Below are 25,958 nucleotides of genomic sequence, written 5' to 3' on the forward strand. Positions count from 1 at the left end.
AATCACTCAGTCCAGCAGCATGAAAACTTTATCCTACATCTAAACTTATAAATACAGTTAATCATAGAAATGGACAGTGAAAAGCTGAAGTTAATATACTTCTGCTACGGATTATATAATTAAATGTAATTGATAAATAGGTAAAACACACAAAATTCTTCAGATTTTCTCTTGTTTGTGATTGATAAATTGGTAAATTAGTTCATTATTGTCACATGTATCAAGGCACAGTGAAAAACTTTCTCTCATGGTTCACTCTCCTCTCCAATCAGATTCCTTCTTCTTCAGCCCCTTGTGTCTTCCACATATCACCTCCCAGCTTCCCACTTCATCCCCTTCCTCCCACCAACCTACCTTTCCTGTCACCTGCTCTCAGTTCTTACCTTCTAGCTTGTATTCCTTCCCCTCCCCCCTAGTTTCTTATTCTGGCTTCTTACCCCTACCTTGCCAGTCCTGATGATGAGTCTTGGCCCAACACATTGGCTGTCTACACAAACATGAGGAATTCTGCAGGTGCTGGAAATTCAAGCAACACACGTAAAAGTTGCTGGTGAATGCAGTATCTCTAGGAAGAGGTACAGTTGACGTTTCGGGCTGAGACCCTTCGTCAGGACAAAGGGTCTCGGCCCGAAACGTCGACTGTACCTCTTCCTAGAGATGCTACATTGACTGTCTACTCCTGACCGGTTGGGTTCTTCCAGTATTTTGCGCTTGTTACAGTGAAAAACTTGTCCTGTATACCATCCATACAGATCATTTTGTATCATAATTGCTTTGAAGTAGTTCAAGGACAAGCAATAACAGAATACAGAATAAGGTGTTCCAATTGCAGAGAAAGTGCAGTGCCAGCAGATATTAAGTTGCAACTTCATAACAAGGTAGATTGTGAGATCAAGAGTTTATCTTATTGTACGAGGGAACCATTCAATGGTCTTATCACAGTGGGATAGAAGTTGTCCTTGAGCCTGGTTTCAGGCTTTTGTGTCCTTGACCCGATGTGGGAGGGAGGGGGAAGAGAAGGAGAATGAACTGCGTGCATGGGGTCTTCGATTGTACTGGCTGCTTTACTGAGGCAGTGAGAAGTGTTGACAGAGTCCGCAGAGGGGAGGCTCAGCTCCATGATGTGCTGACCTCTGTCCACAAATCTCAGCAGTTTCCTCCTGTCTCGGGCAGAGCAGTCACCATACCAAACTGTGATACATCCTGTTAGGAAGATGATGATTTAAAACCGTATTTACTTTGAACTTTGCTGAGTGTTTACGCAGGTTATTCAGGCAATGAGATGGTACAAACTCAAGAGACTATTGAGAATTAACATCTGTTTTCATCTATTAAAGAAATGACAAACATGTATTCACATTAAAACTAGCTCTGAGATTCATTCATCATGTGCTGTGTCATTATGTGCAGTGGTCTTTCCATGATCATGATTGTTCTTTGCAAAGTTTTCTACCGAAGTGGTTTGCCACTGCCTTTTCTGGGCAGTGTTTTTACAAGATGGGTGACCCCAACCATTATCAATACTCCCAGGAATTGTTTGCCTGGCATCAGTGGTTGCATAACCAGGACTTGTGATATGCATCAGTTGATCATACAACCATCCACCACCTGGTCCCATGCTTCAAGGGTGACTTACAGGCTAGCGGAGGGAAGGAGTGTCTTGCACCACCGTTGGCAGAGACAAATCTTCACCCCGCTACCCATAAGCTCTGAGGTAGTGTGAAGAATAGTTTTCTCTGTGATATGCAGGAGACCCTATGGGATTGTTGGTTCTGCTGAAGCAGAAAAATTATACTGTTCAGGCATTCCCTGAATCAAGATCTTATTGTTTCCAAGATATTTATAACTAGGATTCCATCACTGAGGACACTCACCATCTGAAATGTGCCCTCTCCTTATCACTACCATCACAGAGGAGGTACAGGAAACCTCAAGTCCCGCACTCAATGATTCAGGAACAGTGTCTTTCTCTCTACCATCAATTTGGAGGAAAGGATGATTAAAAGTGACTTGACACAAGATGATAGGAGGCATAGATCCAGTGGAATGCCAGAAACTTTCTCCAGAGAGCGGGGGTAATGGCGGGGGGGGGGTTTAGATCAACCTTAGAGTAGGTTAAAGATCAGCACAAAATGGGGGCTGAAGAGCCTGTTGTGCTCTATGTTCTATATTTTATTACTGAACAGTCTATGAACCCATGAACACTGACTCATTGTTCCTTTTTCAGAACTATATGTTTATTTTGTAATTTATTGTAATTTTATGTCTTTGCACTGTACTGCTGCTGCAAAACAACAATTTTCATGTCATGTAAGTCAGTGATAATAAACCTGACTGTTTCTGGTCCCTGCAATAATGTAGTGATTGAGCTCTGACTGAAATAAGTGAACGATCAGACTGAGAGAAGGGTTTCTACTGTGCTTCTTTTATGATCTCTACACAATTAGTTTGAACAAGGCCACAAAGGGAAATGACTGGAGTCAATGTGATATTAACCCACTCTAGAAACCTCAAAAACTGACTGGGAGCAAGTTATTCTCAATCCTTAGTGACTGTTCAACAGGAAGAAGAAGTGGACCAAATAATGTACTTGTAAGGGCACAGGTGCTCTGGAATGTGTGAGAAAATTGGAGGAAAATGAACTTGTTGTGACCATTTGGCACCGACGATCTCCAATGCCACACAATGAGACTCCTTATTAAAGGCAGGTGGTTCCTCAATGTGAGAGTCTGAGAGGATACAGGAGAGGAGGTGGGAGAGGGGAAAGAGAGAGAAGAGGAGTGGGAGGAAAGAATGGTATGAAGATGTGGGTAAGAAAGAAGAATAGAAGAAGAGGATGGAGGAGGAACAGAAGGAAGAGAGGAGAGAAGAAGAGGTGGAGGAAGAGGAAGGATGAGGAGAAAGTGAAGGGGAAGAAGAAGATGAAGAAACAATAGGAGGAAGAGAAGGGGAAGAGGAGAAAGAAGAGAAGGAAGTGGAAAAGAACAAGAGGAGGAAGAGAAGAGGGAGGTGGAGGAGGAATATTTGTAGGAGGAAAATAAGAATGGAGGAAGAAGAAAGGGAAGTGGAAAAGAAGGAGGAGAGGAAGAGAAGAGGGATGAGGAGGAGGAAGAAAGAAGGGAGGAGAAAGAGAAGGAAGAGAAGAAGAGGGAGGGGAGGAGGAAAAGAAGGGGGAGTTGGAGGAAGAAGTAAAAAAGGCAGGAAGAGGAAAAGATGGAGGAGAAGGAAGAGGAGCAAAGAGGAGGAAGAAGGGAAGGAGTAGATGAAAAGAGGGAGATGAAGAGGAGAAGTTGTTGTTACAGGGAAATAAAAAGGAGGGGAAATGGGGCTTGTGAGTGTCGTCTGAGAGCCTGCATAGTCTCAATGAGCTAAATAGCCATACTCTATCTCATACTGGAAATGTCAAATGAAATAACATGTATGGTCTGCACTGAAGTAAATTGGTAAGTTGGTTTATTATTGTCGCATGTACTGGGATGTACAGTGAAACACTTCTTTGCATGCCATTCATGCAAAGCATTTTATCAAATCAATGCATTGAGGTAGTATGAGGGAAGACATTCACAGAAAGCAGAATAAAATGCTAAAATTACAGAAAAAGTGAAAAGCAGGCAGACAAGATGCTTAACCTATGATGAGGTCATTGGTGAAGTCAAGGGTCCATCTTAACGCACTAGGGTACCATTCAATAGTCTCGTAGCAGTGGGACAGAAACTGTTTTTCAGCCCGGTGGTACGTGCTTTCAGGCTTTTGTATCTTCCACCTAGTGGAAGAGACAAGACGCGAGAATGTTGAGGATGGGAGATAAATTTGACTGTGCTTGCTGCTTTACTGAGGCAGTACAAAGTGTAGATGGAGTCTGCAGAAGGGAGGCTTTCTGTGAAATGCTGAGGGGGTCCATAACTCTCTGCAGTTATTTTTACGGTAATGTGCTGAGCAGTTGCTGTACCTGGCCATGATGGATCCAGACAGATTGTTTTCTATGATGTATCTCTGAAAATTGGTAAGGGTCAAAGGGAACATGTCAAAAGTTGTATCCTACTAAGGAGGTAGAGGTGCTGGTGAGCTTCTTGTCTGTGGTGACTACATGGTTGAATAAGGACAGGCTATGAACACAATTGACCTCAGCACTGTTGATGAAGGCAGGAGTATGTGCACTACCCCACTTCCTGACGTCAATGACCAGCTCTTTTGTTTTGTTGACATTGTGGTTGTTGCCATGACACCATGTCACTAAGCTCCCTATCTCCATCCTGTCCTCCAGCTCATTGTTATTTGAGATACGGCCCACTATGGTGATGTCATCTGCACATTTGTAGAAAGCTAGAGTTTCTCTGGCTACACAGTCATGTGTGAACAGGGAGTAGAGTAGAGGCTGTTGGAAACTAATGCTGAGGATAATTATGGTGGAGATGTTGTTGCCACTCCTTACTGATGGCTGTCTGTTGCTCAAGAGGTCAAGGATCCAGTTGCAGAGGAAGGTGCTGACTCATAGGTCAAGGAGATTGGAGATGGGTTTGCTTGGAATTATAATACAGCAGTGGAACTGTAGTCAATAAACTATAGATTAAAATGGGTACCTTTACTGTCCAGGTGATTCAGAGATGAATATAAACCAGGGAGATGGTGTCTACCATAGACCTGTTTCAGCACAGGTGAATTGTAATGGATGGAAATTATCTGGAAGACTGGAGTTAATGTTTGCCATGACCAGTCTCTGGAAGAACTTCATGATGGTGGATGTCAGACCCACAGAGGAGTAGTTATTAATGTATATTGCCTTACTTTTCATAGGAACTAGGGTGGTTGTGTTTCTTTTTAAAGCAGGTTAGAACTTCAAATTGAAACAACGAGGTTAAAAATGCCTGCAAAATACCCCTGCCAGCTGATCTACACAGAATGTAAGTACGCCGCCAGGGGCACCATCCGGGCCAAGTGCTTTCCAGGAGCTTACTCTCCAGAAGGCTGTTCTGACATTTGCAACTGTGACTGGTGCATTGTAAGACCATAGGAATAACATTGAGCCATTTGGTCCATCATGGCGGATTTACTTTCCCTCTCAACTCCATTTTCCTGCCTTCTCCCGTAACCTTTGATGCCCTTATTAATCAGGAACCCATCAACCTCCACTTTGAATATACCCAAAGATTTGACCTCCACAGACATCTGTGGCAATAAATTCTGCAGATTCACCACCCTCTGACTAAAGAAATTTCTCATTGTTCCCGTTCTGAAGGGATGTGCTTCTATTCTGAGCCTGTATTACTCTGGTCCTAGACTCCCCCACTATAGGAAACATTCCTCTCCATGTCCACTTTATCTCGGCCTTACAAAATTTGGTAGATTGCTATGAAATCCCCCTCATTCTTCTAAACTCCAGTGAGTACAGGCCCAGAGCCATCAAATGTTAACCCTTTCATTCCCAGGATAATTCTCGTGAACTCATTTCCCTCTAAGCTGTGCAGATACATAGCCACACAGCATACTGAAATGCTCCCATACATTTAGGCTTCCTTGCAGCACAACTGGAATTTTCTTTTATATACTGTTTTATTAAACAACAGTTCCAGAACAGTTAGTGGAGGCAGATGTTAGTAAGACTTCAGACAAAGTTAGGAATTAAAAAGGTTGAGAATGGTGCAAAAAATCAAAAATGGTGGACACAGGACTGAAGGTGTTGTATCCGAATGAGGGCAGTGTACAAAATAAGGTAGATGAACGTGCAGCAGATTGGCAAGTATGATGCAGGCACCACTGAATCGTGTTGGTAGAAATTTCATGTGGTGATGAGGGGGCATACAGGAGTGAGATATGCCAACTAGTGGAATGGTGCCAAGCAACAACCTGGCACAACGTCAGTAAGACGAAAGAGCTGATTGTGAACTTCAGGAAAGTTAAGACGAAGGAACACATACCAATCCTCTTAGAGGGGTCAGAAGTGGAGAGAGTGAGCAGCTTCAAGTTCCTGGGTGTCAAGATCTCTGAGGATATAACCTGGTCCCAACATATCAATGTAGTCACAGAGAAGACAAAACAGCAGCTATACTTTATTAGGAGGTTGAAGAGATTTGGCATGTCAACAAATACACTCAAAAACATCTATTGTTGTACCATGGAGAGCATTCTGACAGGATGCATCACTGTCTGGTATGGAGGGGCTACTCCACAGGACCGAAAGAAGCTGCAGAAGGTTGTAAATCTAGTCGGCTCCATCTTGGGCATTAGCCTACAAAGCACCCAGGTCATCTTCAGGGAGCGGTGTCTCAGAAAGGCAGCGTCCATTATTAAGGACCTCCAGCACCAGGGCATGCCCTTTCCTCACTGTTACCATCAGGTAGGAGATACACACACCCAGCGATTCAGGAACAGCTTCTTCCCCTCTGCCATCCGATTCCTAAATGAACATTGAAGCTTTGGACACTACCTCACTTTTTTTAATATACAGTATTTATGTTTTTGCACGTTTCTTAAAAATCTATTCAATATCCGTAATTGACAGAGAGGGAGAGCGAGAGAGAGAGAGAGAGAGAGAGAGACAGAAATGTCCATTTCCAGGTGGTGAAGATGAATCCGTTGCCATTGTTACAATCACTGTATGGTTTACAGCTTCTGAGGGTGTTAACAATATTGCCTTGAAATGGAATACATAAGAAAGGATATTTCCCGCTTGAAATCCCTCAGTAATTTCGCGGACTTCACCGTATTGGCTGAGCTTTCATTGAGACAGCTTGAAGTGCTGTTCGATCGCTTTGTCTGAGGTTGTGCTGGGTGAAGGCATCTCTGATTGTGTGGAACGTAGATTCCAATATATTCTCAACGGTGTGCTCACCATAATGGAGTCTCGTTCCAAATACCTCACACAGCCCATAGACCCCCAATCCCAGTAAACAAAGGACGTTTGCAAACAATCCAATTACACTGACCTAATTGTTCTAGATACATTTCATTATACATTTTCCCATTTAACATTGTGAATGCACTTCCTCGGAATCAATAAAGCACAATTGAAGTTCTAACTGCGCATTAAAACAACTGTTAAAAAAATAAAACGCGCGGTTTGCTCGAGTCTTGCGCGTTTCCGATCACTCGAGAACCAAGAACAGAGAAGCTTCTTTTGAAGATCAAATCTCATTCCTCCTGTGACCGGGAGACGAACAACCACCGCAGTGTCTCTTCGCGCCAACAAAGGCTGTCCGAAACTTCAGCACGCCCAACTCGCTACCTATCGTCGAGATTGTGGGTTATGAAGGGTTACCACTCTTTCAAAAACAAACCAATCAGAGTACACAGAGCAGTGCAGCGCGGGACAAGCTATTTGGATTTTCAGAAGGCCTTTGGCAAAGTGCCGCATATCATGCTGCTAAAAAAGACAAAAGCCCATGGTATTACAGGAAGAATATTAACATGGATAGAAGATTTGCTGACTGGCAGGAGGCAAAAAATATGAATAAAGGGGGCCTTTTCTGGTAGGCGCCGGTAATTAGTTGTGTCCTGCAGGGTCGATGTGGGTATAGTTTCCTTTCGCATTATATGTTAATGTTATGGATGACGGAATTGATGGCTTTGTTGCCAAGTTTGCAGACAGTACAAAGATAGGTGGAGGGATCAGGCAGTGGTGAGGAAACAGAATCCGCAGAAAGATTAGGAGGATGGCAAAGAATGGCAGATGGAATATAATGTATAGAAGTGTATGATCAAGCATGTTGGTAGAGGGAATATAAGACACAGGTTTTCTATACAGGGACTGAATTCAGAACTCAGAGGTGTAAAGAATCTTGGGAGACCTTTTGCAGGAATCCCTACAGGTCAACTCGCAAGTTGAGTCGATGTTAAGGAAGCCAAATGCAATGTTAGAATTCATTTCGAGAGGCTTGAAATGTAGAAACAAGGATGTAATTCTAAGGCTTTATATAGCATTGGTCAGACCATATTTGGAGTATTTTGACCAGTTTTTGGGCCCCATATCCAAGAAAGAATGTGTATTGGAGAGGGCATAGAGGAGGATTATGAAAATGATCCTGGGAATAGAACTGTTAACGTACGAAGACCATTTGATGGCTCTGGAAATCTACTCGCTGGAAATTTGGTGAGAGTGGATCTTATTGAAACGTATTGAATATTGAAAGCTTAGATAAAATGGACATGGAAAGGTTATTTCCTTTAGTTGGTGAGTCTGGGACTGGGGCACAGCCTCTGAATAGAAGGAATCCCTTTAGATAAGAGATGAGGAAGATTTTCTTCATCCAGAGGGTGGTGAATCTGTGGAATTCATGCCCACAAACGGCTGTAGAAGCCAAGTCATTGGGTTTGGCTGAAACAGAGGATGATAAATTCTTGATTGTAAGGGCATCAAAGGTTGCAGGGCAGAAGAAGGATAAAGTTCAGAGGGAAAGGAAAATAAATCAGCTATGGTGGAATAGCAGAGAAGATTCGATGAGGCAAATAGCCCAAGTATGCTCTTACATCCTAAATGTCTTGTGGTTGCTCCACTTTCTTCATACTCATGTCTCTATCTCAAAGTCTCTAAACTCTTGAGTAGCTCAGTAGCTACAAGATTTCAACTCTTCCAGCTACTGATTATAAATAATAAGCCAAACTACATAAAACAAACCATTTCCAAAGCTCTGCAAGGCAACATTGGACATGGATTGATTTCATTTTTCATAATCCTCTCACATTTTCGGGTATAGATAATTTTTAGGTAAATTTTCAAAAATTATATAGGGCGCAATTCCATTATCGTTTATCGAAGTATTTTCAACTTTCAGATCTGAGGTGGGCGACTGGAGTTCTGCAGCTGCTACTGTCTCTCTCTACCGATAGAGGCGCGCCCAAGGGTTTATTCTCATTGGATTCAGCAATAACTTTCGTCATACTTCACATGAGGTCTGTGGCATTTGTTTGAATAAAGTCACCCCTTCGAGAAAACGAACTGTCTGTTATGAGAGATGCGGTAAACCTGCTTCTTTGTCGAAGTGATTAATAGAAACCATCCAGAAAGTGAGAGAGATAGAGAGATAGAGAGAGAAAGAGAGAGAGAGCGAGAGCGAGCAAGAGAGAGAGAGAGTGAGAGAGAGAGAGAGAGAGAGAGAGAGAGAGGAAGGAGTGTGTGTGTGAGAGAAAAGATCATAATTCAAAGTGAATAGTAGACAGAATAAAGAAAAAGCTGCGGACATTTGCAAGATCAAAGGAAAGGTTGGAGAAGAATACCGCAGACAGTAAAGAAAAAGTGTGAATGTGCAACAGAAGACGAGTGAAGGCGGAACCGACGTGAGAAAGAGAAGTGTGGGGGTGAAATACAGATAAAGATTCAAATATTCCGAGAAAATAACGGAAAACAAATCTTTGCTCATCTTCACGTCCCCAGACTGGGGCTCGGGAACAGCTGTCTTCCCACCCACTGCTAGAAGGAAACGCAAAGAGAAATACTTCAGCACTACAGGAATCGGACAGCTCCTCACAGGCTCTGCAATCAATCCTAAACCGACTGGGAATCGACTTCTCGATTTTGAACGTGTCAGTGAATACCACTAAAAAGTAAAATGTGATGTTTTTGTTAAATTAATATTTTACAACTAATTCCCCACCAATTCATATGTGATGCTTTGTTTCTGGCTCATTCTATATTGTACGGAGACTGTTGTGTTCAAGGCTTGCGGATATCGCGGCTCTCCCTCACATTGACTGAATACAGAGTGTACATTTGGCAGGTGTTTCCAGACGTTGTTGACGAGAGCAAATTTTATTTCTCTTGGGAAGTTGAGGAGACTCTACTAGGATGGCCAGCGGTCTGTTTTCCAACACCACTATCTTTCCTCTGGAAAAATCATCTTCGAACAACTTTACCAAGGAGATCGCCTACCCTGATACGGACTTTTTCGCTATGAGATGCATCATTCCACCCATTTACCTTCTGATCATCACCGTGGGCTTACTGGGGAACATCACTCTAGTTAAGGTCTTTGTGTCCAACAGCTCAATGAGAAGTGTCCCCAACATCTTTATCTCCAGCTTGGCGGTCGGCGACCTGCTTCTCTTAGTGACCTGCGTCCCCGTGGATGCTGCCAGATATTTTTTCGAGGAATGGGTCTTTGGCACAATGGCTTGTAAACTCATTCCCCTTATCCAGCTCACTTCAGTGGGAGTGTCAGTGTTCACCCTAACTGCTCTCAGCGCCGACAGGTAGGAGGATCTCCTCGACTACATGATTATAATTTAAGTAAAATAAAACTTAAGTTAGAAAAATCTCTCTGCCTGCCTGCCTACCTGTCTGTCTATCTGTCCATCTGTCTATCTATCCATCTGTCTATCTATCTGTCTATCTTTCTTTATTGCTTGTATTATTTATGGTTTGCTGCTCCACTGCAAAGTCTCTTTAAGAGATGCCTACTCCTGAAGAAGTTTAAATTTTCTTTTAATGGGAATTTTTTGAGACCATCTCTCACTGCTCCTGCTCTGTGATATCTGCTGTCCTCCAAATTTCCGAGCATGTACTCAGCCAGACTTGCTACCACAGCCGTATGTCCTTCCTGGCTAGCTATCCTCCTTCCCCTACCACCACCGACCTTCTGGCAACTTCCCCCCTCCTTTCCAGTTCTGAAGAAGGGTCTTGGTCAGAAATATTGGCTGTTGGCTCATTTCCATGATGCTGCCTGACCTGACCTCCATCATTGTGTGTGTGTGTGTGTGTGTGTGTGTGTGTGTGTGTAAGACTGCAGACACTGGGATCTGTAGCAACATATTGGTAGAACTCAGCATCTGTGGATGAACGGAGGAGAGAGGGTGGTGGTAGACCAGGAGAAGAAATTCTCAGTGTTTTTCTTGTCAGAATCTTACACTTGTCTATCAGTTTTCTAGTCTTCCTCACCTTTTCCCCTCAACCCTCTACTTGCCTTCTATTTTTTTCTGTGTTGGTTTTGAGTGGAGAGTCAAACTCATCAAGTAGCTCTCTCTCGGTGCGTTCCATGCAAAGTTCCAAATAAATGTGTAAGATAAACGAACTCCCTTGTAAAATTTCTGGTTTAGTCATCTAAACTTTTTCAGCTACTTGTCTAGTCTGTTTATCACCTATCCATCTGCCTCATAATTAATTGAATTGCTTGCCTCTCTGTTGGTTCCTTAGTATATAAACTCAGTGGTCACTTTATTAGGTACACCTATACACTTGCTCATTAATGCAAATATCGAATCAGCCAATCATGTGACAGCAACTCAGTGTATAAAAGCATGCAGACATGGTCAAGAGGTTAAGTTGTTGTTCAGACAAAACAGCAGAATGTGGAAGAAATATGAGCTAAGTCACTTTGACTGTTGGTGCCAGACGGGATAGTTTGAGATTCTCAGAAACTGCTGATCTCCTGGGATTTTCACAACAATCTTTAGAGTTTATGGAGAATAGTATGAGAAACAAATAGAAATAAGCATCCAGTGTGTGGCAGTTCTGTGCATCAATATACCTTATTAATGAGAGAGGTAGGAGGACAATGACCAGACTGCTCAAGTTGACAGGAAGGTGATGTGTTACAACAGTGATGTGCAGAAGAGCATCCCCGAACACACAACACATCAAACCTTGAAGAGGATGTAGAATAGCAGTAGACAATGAAAATATAATGAGTGAGCAAAGATGCATCAGAAAGTTCACACTGAGCGTACGAGGGGTGATTGATAAGTTCGTGGCCTAAGGTAGAAGGAGTCAGTTTTAGAAAACCTAGCGCATTTATTTTTCCTACATTTACACATTTAGTCCAGTGGTTGTGGAGCATACAGATTCCTCCTTTGTAGAAGTTGGCATCTTGGACCTCCAGAAAGTGGTCCACAGCAGGGGTGATTGACAAGTTCGTGGCCTAAGGTAGGAGGAGATGAGTTATTAACTTCAAACTTTCTGCATAATCACTCAAAGAGTTGAACTGCACATGCATGTAATGAGAGCATCTCCTCCTACTTTAGGCCACGAACTTATCAATCACCCCTGCTGTGGACCACCTGGAGGTCCAAAATGCTGTCATTACATGCACATGCAGTTCAACTCTTTGAGTGATAATGCAGAAATCTGGTTAATGACTCACTTCCTCCTACCCTAGGCCACGAACTTATCAATCAGCCCCCCCCCCCCAGTTGTGGACCAATTCAACAAAGAAGAGATCCGTATACTGCACGACCGCTGGACTAAGTGTGTAAATGTAGGAAATACATGTGCTAGGTTTTCTGAAATTGACTCCTTCTACCTTAGGCCACGAATTTATCAATCACCCCCCCCCCCCCCCGCACATTCCGGTATCAGAAAGCAGTAGCACTGGTGGGCTAATATTTAAACTGAAAGTGCAGAAGGAAGCTAAAGGTCAATCTGTTGAAGGATAAAGTGATGTCAATAACGCTACAAGAATTGAAAGCAGAATAATTGGTATAACAAATTTGCTCAGCTTAATTGCAGTACGAACCGCATTGACGACAGAAAGGATTTTCTGATATTTCCTGCTCTGATGTTTGCTTCAGGGATATGAAACTCTAAGAATCTGTTAGATCTGCTTACAACAGAGCTAATAAACATGAAAGGCAAATGCTTTAACTTTTCCCATAATAGTGAAGTTAGTTGGGAGTATTTGACCTTTTCTAATACACATGTATTACAGAGAACCAGTGATCTATTATCACTGACCTATGAAATGAAATTTTTTGTTTGAGGTATCCCACTAAAACTTATTGAATATTGAAAGGCCTAGATAGAGTGGATATGGAGAGGATGTTTCCTATAGTGGTGGTGGGGTGTCGTCTAGGACCAGAATAGAGGATCATCACTTTAGAGCAGAGATGAGGAGGCCAAATCATTGGGTGTATTTAAAGTGGAAGTCGATAGATTCTGGATCAGAAAAGGTGCCAAAGGTTACAGGGAGAAAGCAAGAGAATAGAATTGAGAGGAATAATATACCCAGTGGCCAGTTTATTAGGTACACCAGTACACCTGCACATTCTGTAACCATCTAATCAGTCACTCACACGACACCAACTCAACACATAAAAGCATGCAGACATGGTCAAGAGGTTCAGTTGTTGTTCAGCTCAAACATCAGAATGGGGAAGAAATGTGATGGAAATGATTTTGACTGTGGAATGATTGATGGTGCCAGACTGGGTGGTGTGCATATCTCAGATACTTCTGACCGCCTGGGATTTTTCATACAACAGTTTCTAGAGTTTACAGAGAATGGTGTGAAAAGCAAAAAAAAAAAAAAAAATCCAGTGAGCAGCAGTTCTGTAGGTGACAATGATTTGTTAATGAGAGAGGTTGAAGGAGAACAACCAGACTGGTTTAACCTGATACAGTAAGCAACAATAACTCAACCAACCACACATTACAACAGTGGTGTGAAGAAGGTAACACAGTAAACCTTGAACTGGATGGTCTACAGTGTCAGAAGACCATGAACATACACTCTGTGGACACTTTATTATGGACAGAATGTACCTCATGAAGTGGCCACTCAGTGCAAGTCACAAAAAAATGGGGTCCCAGCCTGAAATATCAACTGTTCATTAACTTCCGTAGCTGCTGCCTGACTTGCTGAGCTCCTCCAGCATTTTGTATGTGTTGCTTTGGATTTCCTGTATCTGCAAACTTCCTTGTGTCACTGAGTGTAAATCAATCTGAATGGAATGGTGGTACAGACTTAATGGGCTGAGTGGCCTGATTCTGCTGCTAGGTCTTGCAGTCCTAGGTTTTGTGCAAGCAATACAGTAGAGACGCACAAGTCTATAAATAACAAAAGATAAATAAATAATGCAAAATAGGGATAACAAGTTAGTGATCATGGGTTCAGAAATCTGATGGTGAAGAGGACGCTGTTCCTAAATCATTGAGTGTGTGTTTAGGGACCTGTACCTCCTGCTGATGGTAGTAATGAGAAGAGGCCATGTTCCGAGAAAAGGGTCAGACAAGATTCTCTGATAATGAACATCAGTTGTGGAAATTAAACAGATGTGCACTGATGTGGATTACTTAATTTAATCTTTAATTTCAGAGAGGAAAGTTTATTTAAGTGTGTAATCATGGCAGGATGATGAGCAGAGCAAAACATTAACGTGTAGATGTGCAGTCGATTGCAACGGGCAAAGTAACTGCCCGGCTGCTTGTTAGATTATTCTAGTTATTGCAAATAGGATATTGAAGAGACATTCTCCAGAGAATCCCAGAGTCCTAGAGCTAATAAACTAAAGAACCTTCAATGCTGCTTAAAAAGTGTGCATGTTAGGTGTAGAAAGTGAAAGACGACAGGAAAAAATGTTGCATAAGGTGCTCCACACTTCACCTGCAAATCTGCTAGAACCGTGTATTGTGCCCAGTGGTCTCGATGCAGCTTCCTCTATATTGGTTCGACCCGTCATAAATTGGGGAGGACCTCTGCACCATCCGCCACAAGTGGGACTACCCGGTGGCCAAGTAGTTTAATTCTGATTCCCATTCCAATGTGCCGTGCCAAAATGATGCCACCCTCAGAGTATCATCCTTATATTCCGCTTGGATACCCGCCAACCTGATGGCATGAATACCAATTTCTCTTCCGGTAAACAAATTCCACCCCCCCCCCCCCCGATTCCCCTCTTTGACCTTTTGTTTCACCTGCCTATTATTTCCCCCTGGGTTCCCTCCTCTTCCCTTTCTCCTCTGTCCCACTCTGCAGTCCTATCAGATTCCTTCTTCTCCAGCCTTTGATCTTTCCCACCCATCTGGCTTCACCTATCACCTTCCAGATAGACTCTTTGCCCTCCCTGCACCTTTTTATTCTGGCATCTTCCCCCTTCCTTCCGAAGAGGATCATTCGGCCTGTTATGCTGCCGGTGTTTAAGGCAGCAATGAAAAACACTATCTCTGGCAGTGTTCAGGGCTTCCTTCATTCCGTCAGTAACTTCCTCTTGGTTTTCACTACTGTCAGTTATGCAAGTCCCAGCTGGAGGCTCAGGAACACCGTTGCACCCAGATGCAGAAAGATTCTTCACTGCTGTTTCTGTAATAATTTTGCTTTACCAGTCAGGATTGTTAGCCCCGAACAGAATCCCTGGAACCTGGACCATCCTTAGTCTGTCCTCTACCCTTTGACCTGTTTGGCATGGGTGACCCTACCAAGAGCCAAAGCATAAAGCCCTGACTCCAGCCAACATAGCTCTCTGGATGATTGAGGTATGCAAGCCTCAAAACCCCGACAACTTTGTGGTCCTCTTGGAGGCTGAAGAAGGGTCTCAGCCTGAACTGTCGACTGTCCATTCAGTTAGAAGCTGCCTGACCTGCTGAGCTGTGTGTGCTGCTCTGCAAAGCAATTAAGTTCAAATTCAAGTTTATTGTCACTCAATTTGCAAACATGTATACTGCCAAATGAAACTATATTCCTCTAGACTAAGGATTACAACACAGTACATATATTGTAACTCCCATGCAACACACAAGGTGATAATATCACAAATAAATTAACAAATAACAAAATATATTCCAGACGATTGACATCCAGCATAAGGTGCATTAAGACACAGGTTATAAAGTAAACAGTATAGAGCTATTGATTCTTCATACGTGATGAGAGCTGGGTAGTGGTAGGGAGTTCAGTAGGCTCATGGCCTGGGAGAAGAAGCTATTTCCCATTCTAATTGTCCCTGTCCCAATGTTTCAGGATCTCTTGCCTGACTGTAGGAGGTCATAGAGATTGTGAGATGGATGAGAGGAAGCATTGACAATGTTATTGGCCCTGCACACATATAAATATCTCAGATGATGGAAGAAAGATACAGACAATGCTTTCAGCATTCCTCATAATCCTTTGTTAGGAACTTGTAGTCAGATTATTAAAAAAAAACCTCAAGGTGAGTCCATATTTGTAAAAAAGAGTCAGATGTTAGCAAGAACAAAGATGAAGGTACTAATGGATACTAGGATGTAGCAGCTTTAGAGATGGTGCAGAGGAGAATTACCAGGATGCTGCCTGGATTAAAGAGCATGTCCTATGAGGATAGGTTGACGAACTAGTGCTTTTCTCTTTGGAGTAAAAGAGGAGGAAAGGTGACTTAATAGAAATGTACAAGATGATAAGCCCATAAGAACATCAGACATAGGTGCAGAATTAGACCATTTGTTCCATTGAGTCTGCTCAGCCATTCCATCATGGTTGATTTACTATCCCTTCATCCCTTCTTTGTCTCCTGCCAGTCAGCCAGTCTTCTGTCCATGCTAACATCTTTCCTTTATTACCATGAGATTTTACAGACATCCCACCTCTCCCGGAAGTTCCGGGAGTCTCCCACATATGAATAGTTGCTCCCTGATGCCCCGCAAATTATATACAATATCACAGAAATCAATTTTCTTGAGAGCGAGCGAGTTCGAGAAAACCGAGAGAGCGCGCGAGCGAGAGAGAGCACGAGAGCAAGCGAGAGCGTGAGAGAGAAAGTGAGAGAGAAAGTGAGAGAGAGTGAGAGAAGAAGCAAGAGCAAGAGAGAGCGTGTCATGGCAGAATGTTCCAAAAAGAAGAAAATATAAAACGTACATTACCCCAAACTACACCAAAGTGTACCCCTGCTTAATTGGGGTCAAAATAATGACAGTGTTGCTCGCTGCACTGTTTGCAACAGTGACTTTTCTATTGCCCATGGTGGGTTAAAATGTAAAAGACATGTTCAGGTGAGTTTAACAGGTGTCATTCGTTTACTAGCATAGCTAACGTTATTTAAACTAGCTGGCTGGCTGCTAAGGAGCTACTATTTTGCAGACATCCCAGCTCTCCCGGGGGTCTCCTGCAAATTGATGGTGCTGCCTCCCTGAAATCAGTTTTTGCAGGGTGGGATGTCTGGATTTTATCTAATTAAGCAGCCTTGTGTGTGGCATCTTGTCAATGACCTCCTGAAAGTCCAGGTAATCAATGTCCACTTACTCTCCTTTGTCTCTCCTGACTGCTGTTTGCTCAATAATTCCAAAAGAATTGTCATGCAAGATTTCACCTTAAGGAAACCATGCTGACATTGGCGTACTTTATCATATGTCTACAAGTACCCCAAAACCTCTTACTTACTAATGGTTTCCGACAACTTCCCAGCCATTGAGGTCAGGCTAAGTGGTCCATAATGTGATCTTTTTCTGCCTCCCTCCCTTCTTGAAGAGTGGAGTGACATTTGCAATTTTCCAGTCCTCTGGAACCATTTCAGAATCTAATGATTCTTGAAAGATAATTACTAATGCCTCCACAATCTCTTCAACCACCTCTTACAGATAACTGGGGTGTCGTCCATATAGTCCAAGTAATTTATGTACCTTCAGAGCTTTCAGTTTCACAAACACCTTCTCCTTAGTAATAGCAACTGCACTCACTTCTGTCCTCTGATTTTTTGTCATACTGCTGTTATTGTCTTCTACAGTGAAGACTAATGCAAAATACTTATTAAGTTCTCCACTGTTGCTTTGTCCCCCGTTACTATCTGTCCAATATCCATCCTCACCTCTTATACCTGAAAAAAACTTTGGTATCCTCTTTGATATTTCTGACAAGCTTACCTTCATATTTCACCTTTTATCTCCTTTTTTTGAGTTTCTTTCTGTTGGCTTCCCAATCCTCTAACTTCCCACTAATTTTTGCTATATTATATTCCCCCACTTGTACTTTTACGCTGTTGTTGATTTCAATGCTCACCAATGGTTGCCTCATCCTCCCTTTAGAATAGCTCTTTGGGGTATACTGTATCTATTGCGTATCTTCCACATTGCCCCCAGTAACTCCAGCCATTGCCAGTCTGCTATCATCTCTGCTAGTGACCCCTTCCAATCAACTTTGGCCAGCTCCTCTCTTGTGCCTCTGTAATTCCCTTTATTCTACTTTAATAGTGATACACCTGACTTTAGCTTCTCCCTCTCAAACTGTAGGGTGAATTCAGTCATATTGTGATTACTGCCTTCCGAGGGTTCGTTTACCTTAAGCTCCCAAATCAAACCTAGTTCATTTCATAACACCCAATATAGAATTACCTATAGAATTGGCTCAACTATGAGCTCCTCTAAAAAGCCATCTTACAGGCATTCCACACATATCCTCTCCTGGGATCCAGCACCAATCTGGTTTTCCCAATCCAGCTGCAAATTGAAATCTGCTGGGACTATCACAGCATTGCCCTTATCACAGTTCTGAAGAAGGGTGTCAGCCTGAAATGCAGTCTATTTATTTATTTCCATAGAAACCACCTGACCTGTTGAGTTCCTCCAGCATTTTGTGTGCAATGCCCTTATTACATGCTTTTTCTATTTCCTATTGAAATTTATATCCCCGCATCCTGGCTGCTGTTCTGGGGCTTGTATATAACTTCCATCAAGGTCTTTTGACTCTTGCATTTCCTTAGCTCTACTCACAAGGATTCTATGTCTTCTGATCCTATGTCACCTCTCTCGAAAGATTTGATTTAATTGTTTACCAACAGAGTCACCCCACCCCCTCTGCCTACCTGCCTGGCCTTTCGATGCAATGTGTATCCTTGGATGTCTAGCTCCCAGTTATGATCTTCATTCAGCAATGACTCAGTGATGATCACAACAACATACCTGCTACAAGATCATCTACCATATTCCGTATATTCTGTGCATCCAAATATAACACCTTCATTATCTTAGTTTAATTCTTCCCCAACAGCTCTAGAAAACCTGGATATTGGAGTCCCTCGAGTTCAGATGTGAACTGTTTTTTTTGTACAGATCATACCTTACCCAGAAGAGATCCCAATGATCAAGAAATCTGAAACCTTAATCCCTACGTCACTTCCTCAGCCACTCATTCATCTGTACCATCATCCCATTCCTGCCCTGACAAGCACATGGCACTGGGAGTAATCCAGAGATTATAACCTTGGAGGTCCTGTTCTTCAGCCTCTTAACTAACTCCCTATGCTCACTGCGCAGGACCTCTTCTCTCTTCCTACCTATGCCATATGCACCATGACATTTGGCCGCTAAGCCCTCCTTCTTGAGGATCTTCTGTAGTTGCACGAAGACATTCTGGACTCCAGCACATGGGAAGCAACACGCCATCCTGGATTTCTCTTTTGGATAAGATGCATGTAAGATTTTTGGAAAATTATAGAAGGGATTTCATAGCAGATGCCTAGAGTGTGTGGACAGCTAGAGACTTTTTCCCAGGATGGAAATGGCTAATTTGAGAGGACATAATTTTGAACTGAATGGAGGGATGTACAGGAGGATGTTATCTACACAGAGAGCAGTGAGTGCATGGAACGTGGTGCCAGGTGGTGATAGAGGGAGATGCAATAGGGAAACTTAATGGCGGTCAAAACATTAACCTTAAAGTTAGCTTTCACTGTTTCTGGGTACACGTGACAATAATAAACGCATACAAATAACAACTTTCCTGTCCCACTCAGTAATTAGAACTTGGCTGTTCTATCAGAGAAATAAACACCCAAAATCATCTAATCGTTGAGTAACGTTGTTAAGGGAAGACTCCCTTTCCTGTGCAACGGCTGGGACTCATTACCAGAGAACTGTTTGAAAGTCTCAAATTTCAGAGTCAGAGGCTTGATGTCTGCGAGTCTGAAAGCTCGGTGGCGGTCTGTCCTGTCAGTATGTGTGGGAGGGAAAGGGTCTTGTTTTCCTGTTGTTGTTTTGTTTGAACTTGTTCTTGCTGCTCGTGCTGTTCTTTTGCTGCTGAGCTTTGTGGGTTTACTCTGTTAGCACCAGAGTGGGTGGCGCCACCTGCAGGCTGCCCCCAGCATGTCCCGAGGGGTAATGGATGTTAACGCAAATGATGCATTCCACTGTATGCTTTGATGTACTCGTGATAAACGAATGTGAATCTGAATCCTAATTTGGATAAATGATTGCTGCCCACTTCCAGAAATATTTCAGAATCTGTTATCTCACAGCATAGGCATGTGAGAACTTTATACAGAGTCAGAATCAGGTTTAATATCACTGGCACTGAAATTTGTTGTTTTGCAGCAGCAGTACATTGCAGTACATAATAGTAAAAACTATAAGTTACAATAAGGTGCGCAGGACTGTGCAAGTCTTAGGCACATATACTGTCTATAGCTAGAGTGCCTTAACACTTCTGCACAATTGCAAAAAAAACACAAATTTCATGACATGTGAGTGATGATAAACTTGATTCTGCTGAGGCTCTCTCCATTGGGGACTGAGAGTGGGAATGGGGCAGGGAGAGGGGAATCATGGTTGAGAAAAGGGGACAATGCACACACATAATCTTTTCCCCATTACCTTTCATACCCTGACTAATCAAGAACCTATCAACCTCTGTCTAAATACACCCAATCGCCTGGCCTCCACAGCCACTTGTGGCAATGAAGTCCACAGATTCATCACCCTGTGGGTAAAGACATTCACCCTCATCGCTGTTCTAAATACACATTTGTCCATCTTGAGTCTGTGCGTGTGTGTGTGAGCCAAAGTGAGAGACGGTGACTGCATGTGAGTGTGTGTGAGACACAAGGAGAGGAGAGACAGAAAGAGGGTGCATGTGTGAGTGTGTGTATGTGTATATGTGTGTGTGAGTGTGCATGTGAGTGTGTGAGAGAGTGGGTGTGAATGTGTGAGTATGTGTGAAAGTGAGTGTGAGAGTCTGTGCATATGTGTGAAAGTGAGTGTGTGTGTGTGTATTTCTGTGCACACATTCTTTGCTACATACACTCATCCAATCAGAGTTATAATGATGAAAGTATAGTCACTCAGTGGCCACTTTTTTTTTGGTACACCTGTGCACCTGCTCATTAATGCAAATATCTAATCAGCCAACCATGTGGCAGCAACTCAATGCTTAAAAGTATGCAGACATGGTCAAAAGGTTCAGTTGCTGGTTCAGAGCAAACATCAGAATGGGGAAGAGATGTGATCTAAGTGTTACCGTGGATTGACCGTTGGTGCCAGGCGGCTGGTTTGACTATGTCAGAAACTACTGATCTGGGATTTTCAGAACAGTCTCTAGAGTTTACAGAGAATGGTGCGAAAAACAAACGGAAACATCCAGTGACATGCTGTTCTGTGGGCAAAAACAGCTTGTTAATAAGAGAGGGCAGAGGAGAATGGCTCACAGGAAGGCAACAGTAACTCAAATAACCATGCGTAACAACAGTGGGGTGCAGAAGAACATGTTGAACCTTGAAGAGGATGGGCTACAGCAGCAGAGGAACATATGCTCAGCAGCCACTTAATTAGGAACAGGATGAAGCTAATAAAGTGGTCACTAAGTGTAATTTGTCAATTATCTGGTCTCATGCTCCAGCAGGGACAGAGCCAGCAGGAATTAGTCAGACTTCCCACTTCAGATTGTTGAGTTGAGCTGAAAATAAGTGGGAGGCCAAAATGCACTGAAGATTATAGGAGTTTGCAACAACAGGTCAAGTTGGTGGGCAAAAAGCTTGGAAAATGGAATTTAATGTAGGATGGTGAGAGGTCACACACTTCAGGAAGCAAATTACCAGATAAACAGGAGGAGGTTGCAGAAGGAGCTCATGGAGGTCTCAATGATCCTGTCTAGGAGTTTATGGATGGTCTATGATGTTTATGGATGGGAGTTTATGATACTCCTGTCTATGAAACATGTTAGCAACTAATTATAAATACAAGGGATTCTACAGATGCCAGAAATCTCGAGCAATACGTACAAAATGCTGGAGGAACTCAGCGGGTCAGGCAGCAACCTTGAAGGGAATAAAAAGTTGATTTTTTTGGGCTGAGACCCTTAATAAGCAAGTAATTAAGAAGGTAAATGGTGTTTTTGGATTGGAATTTAAAAACAACAAAGTATTTCTCCAATGGAAAATCTGCTCCTTTGTAGATTTCTGATCTCCTTATTGAAGGAAAGAGGCTTCCTGACTTGATAAATTAGGCTAATTCTTGAAATCACCAACAGGATGTTTAAGTACTTCATTTAATTAATGAATGATTCTGAATCATTTGGTAACTTCCTTTTCACTGTCCAGCTTCATCCTGATTTAGAGGCAACATTATGATAAAGAATCCACAATGCTTCAAACAGGCTAAATGGGTGCTCACAACATAGACTCGATATGTTTAATTTGCTGACATTACCTGAACAAAAGCAATGAAATAACTGGTTGCAAAGAACTTTATTTTATGTAATTAATGGTTCTGAATTATTCACCAACCTTTGTTTAATTGTATAACTTAATCCTAATTAGTTAGAGCCCAAAGGATTGTTGCTCTCATGAGGTCAAGCAGTATTTATGGAGAAGAATGAACAGTTGACAGAAAATTCTGCAGATGCTTTAAGTCCAGAGTATTTTGCAAAATGCTGGAGCAACTCAACAGGTCAGGCATCATCTATGCAGATGAATAAATAGCTGACATTTTGGGCTGAAACAACTTAATCAGGACTGGAAGAGAAGCGAGATGAAGCCAGAATAAAAAATTGAGGAGGGAGGGGCAGGAGGAGGGGAAAGAATGCAAGCTAGGTGATAGGTGAGACCAAGATGAGGAGAGGGAAGGTGAGTGGTTCGAGGAGGGGGATGATGTAAGAAGCTGGGCGGCGATAGGTGGAAGAGCTGAAAAGGCTGAAGAAGAAGGAACCTGATAAGAAAGAAGAGGGGACCATGAAAGAAAGGGAAGGAAGTGTGGCATCAGGGGGAAGAGCTGAAATGTTGACTTGTTTATTCCCCTGCATAGATGCTGTCTGACCTGCAGAATTCCTGCAGCATTTTGTGTGTTGCTCTGCATTTGAGCATCTGTGGATTCTCTTGTGCTTAGTATTGTCCTGATGACCACCATTGTGGCAATAAGTGTGGCTACACTTGCAGTCTGCCCCCAGCCCATCCTTGGGTGTGCTGGTTGTTAACACAAATAACACATTTCACTATGTTTCGACACACATGTGATAAATAAGTTAATCTGAATTTGAATCAATATCACTAAGTACTTTCAGTGCTTCAAAAAGGCTCAATGAATGTTTGAAATGGAGATTAGACATCTTCATTCCATAAGCCCATAAGACATTGGAGCAGAATTAAGCCGTTCTTCCCATAGAGACTGCTCTGCCATTCAGTCATGGCTGATGTATTTTCCCTCTCAGCTCCATTCTCCTGCCTTCTTCCCATAACCTTTGAGGCCCTTACTAATCGAGAACCTATCAACCTGCCAGATGATGGCATGGAGATACGCCTTCACCAAAGGTGGTGTAAGGCACCCCTTTCTTCTGGTAGCCTGCAGGTCATCCTTGAGCAAGGTGTAGCATCTGCTTAGACCTCGATCAGGGTCACTTGAAGCCATAGGAGCAGGTGGTGGATGGTCGAATAAGCAGCTGGTGCGTATCACAAGTACTGCTTATGTGACCACTGACGCCAGGCAGACAACCTCTGAAGAGTATTGATAGTGGCTGGGGTCACCCATTTTGTAAAGGGCTGCCCAGAAGGCGGCAATGGCAAACCACTTCTGGAGAAAAGTTTGCCAAGAACAATCATGGTCAAAGACCATGATCTCCCACATCATACGACATGGCACATAATGATAATGGTGATGATCAACCTCTGCTTTAAAGATATCCAACATCTTCGCTTGCACAGCTCTCTGTTACAATGAGTTCCACAGATTCATCACCCACTGCCTAAAGAAATTCCTCCTTATCTTTATTCTAAAGGGTTGTTCATCTGTTCTGAATCTGTACCCTCTGGTCCTAGATTTCTCCACCTTAGGAAGATTCCTCTGCATGTCTAATCTATCTAGGGCTTTCAATAATCAGTAGGTTTCAATAAGATCCTCTTTCATTCTTCTAAATTCCAGTGACTGCTGCAAAGGGTTGTAAATCTAATCAGCTCCATCTTGGGTACTAGCCTACAAAATACCAAGGACATCTTCAGGGAGCAGTGTCTCAGAAAGGCAGCGTCCATTACTAAAGACTCCCAGCACCCAGGGCATGCCCTTTCCTCACTGTTACCATCAGGTAGGAGGTACAGAATTCTGAAGGCACACACTCAGCGATTCAGGAACAGCTTCTTCCCCTCTGGCATCTGATTCCTAAATGGACATTGAACCCTTGGACACAACCTCACATTTTTTAATATATAGTATTTCTGTTTTTTTGCATGTTTTTTAAAATCTAGTCAATATACGTATACTGTAATTGATTTATTTACTATTTTTTTTATTTCATTTATCATTTTTTCTCTGCTAGATTATGCATTGCATTGAACTGCTGCTGCTAAGTTAAAAAATTTCACGTCAAATGCCGGTGATAATAAACCTGATTCTGATACAAGAAGTTAGATCCACATCAATTGGAGTTTACAATAACAAAGGTGATCCTATTACTCCTCGGACAAAGACAAAAGAGATTCTGCAGAACACCGGCTAAGTGCTGGAGGAACTCAACAAGTGAGGCAGCATCTTTGGAGGGACATTAACCATTGACGTTTCAGATCAAAACCCTTCATCAGGCCTGGAAAGGAAAAGGGCAGAAGCAAAATATGAAGCTGATGGAGGGAAAGGAGTAGAATCAGAATCAGGTTTATTATCACCGGCATGTGACGTAAAATTTGGTAACTTTGCAGCAGCAGTTCAATGCAATACATAATATAGAAGAGAAAAAAAAATAATAAAATTAAAATAATAATAAATAACAAATCAATTACAGTATACCTATATTGAATAAAGAAGTGCAATAAACAGAAATACTGTATAGTCAAAAAAAATGAGGTTGTGTCCAAGGGTTCAATGTCCATATAGGAATCGAATGGCAGAGGGGAAGAAGCTGTTCCTGAATCACTGAGTGTGTGCCTTCAGGCTTCTGTACCTCCTACCTGATGGTAACAGTGAGAAAAGGGCATGCCCTGGGTGCTGGAGGTCCTTAATAATGGACGCTGCCTTTCTGAGACACCACTCCCCGAAGATGTCCTGGGTACTTTGTTGGCTAGTACCCAAGATGGAGCCGACTAAATTTACAACCTTCTGCAGCTTCTTTCAATCCTGTGCAGTAGCCCACCCTCCTCCCTCCATACGAGACAGTGATGCAGCCTGTCAGAATGCTCTCCACAGTACATCTATAGAAGTTTTTGAGTGCATTTGTTGACATGCCAGACCTCTTCAAACTCCTAATGAGGTATAGCTGTTGTCTTGCCTTTATAACAGCATCGATATGTTGGGACCAGGTTAGATCCTCAGAGATCTTGGCACCCAGGAACTTGAAACTACTCTCTCTCCACTACTGATCCCTCTGTGAGGATTGGTATGTGTTCCTTCATCTTACCCTTCCTGAAGTTCACAATCAGCTCTTTCATCTTACTGACTTCCTGGGGCATCCCAGGGCAGACATAAAAACAGAAAATGCTGGAAACACTTCGTAAGTCAGACAGCATCTGAGACACTGAAACAGTAAATGTTTCAGCTCTAGAGTCTGTCAGAGCTGGGAAAGTGGGAAAACAAATTAATTTTCAATAACAGAAGAGGTGAGGGAGGGGTGGGTAGAACAAAGGGAACGTTGCAGACAGGGTGAGACCAAATATGTTAATGGGAGCAGTCAGAGTACCAGTTTGAAACAGTTCTTGCTTCTGTACTTGTGAGTTATGTTGTTAATAGAGAAACTGTGAGACATGCTCAGAATGCCAGACTGTGGGAGAGGGAGTGGGAGTGGGAGAGGTTATCCTCATAAGATATGGTCTCTAATCTATGCAGAACTCTCTAAAGCTTCCACATCTTTTGTAAAATGAGGGGACCAGAAATGAACACAATGCTGTTCCAAGTGTGACATGACTACAGTTTTCTAGAGCCGTAGCATTACCTCATGGCTCTTGAACTTAATCCTCCAACTAATGAAAGCCAACACACCACCCACCTTCTAAACCACTCTACCAACTTGTGGCAACCTTGACATATTTATGGAGATAGGCCCGAAAATATTTGTTTCTCCACACTGTTGTTAAGAATCCTGCCATTAACCCTATAGTCTGCCACCAAA

General features: G+C 42.6%; 1 protein-coding gene across 1 annotated transcript in view; it reads left to right on the top strand.

The window, feature by feature from the left end:
* The first annotated feature begins 9,883 nt into the window (after positions 1 to 9,883).
* Positions 9,884 to 25,958, top strand: part of nmbr (neuromedin B receptor) — a 62,983-nt gene continuing 46,908 nt past the window's right edge. Inside the window, exon 1 of the mRNA XM_072266851.1 lies at positions 9,884 to 10,182. Within this exon, the coding sequence (XP_072122952.1) occupies positions 9,884 to 10,182 (299 nt within the window). The remainder of the gene's footprint in view (positions 10,183 to 25,958) is intronic.

The sequence above is a fragment of the Mobula birostris genome, chromosome 8, assembly GCF_030028105.1.
Source record: "Mobula birostris isolate sMobBir1 chromosome 8, sMobBir1.hap1, whole genome shotgun sequence".
NCBI classification, from domain to species: domain Eukaryota; kingdom Metazoa; phylum Chordata; class Chondrichthyes; order Myliobatiformes; family Myliobatidae; genus Mobula; species Mobula birostris.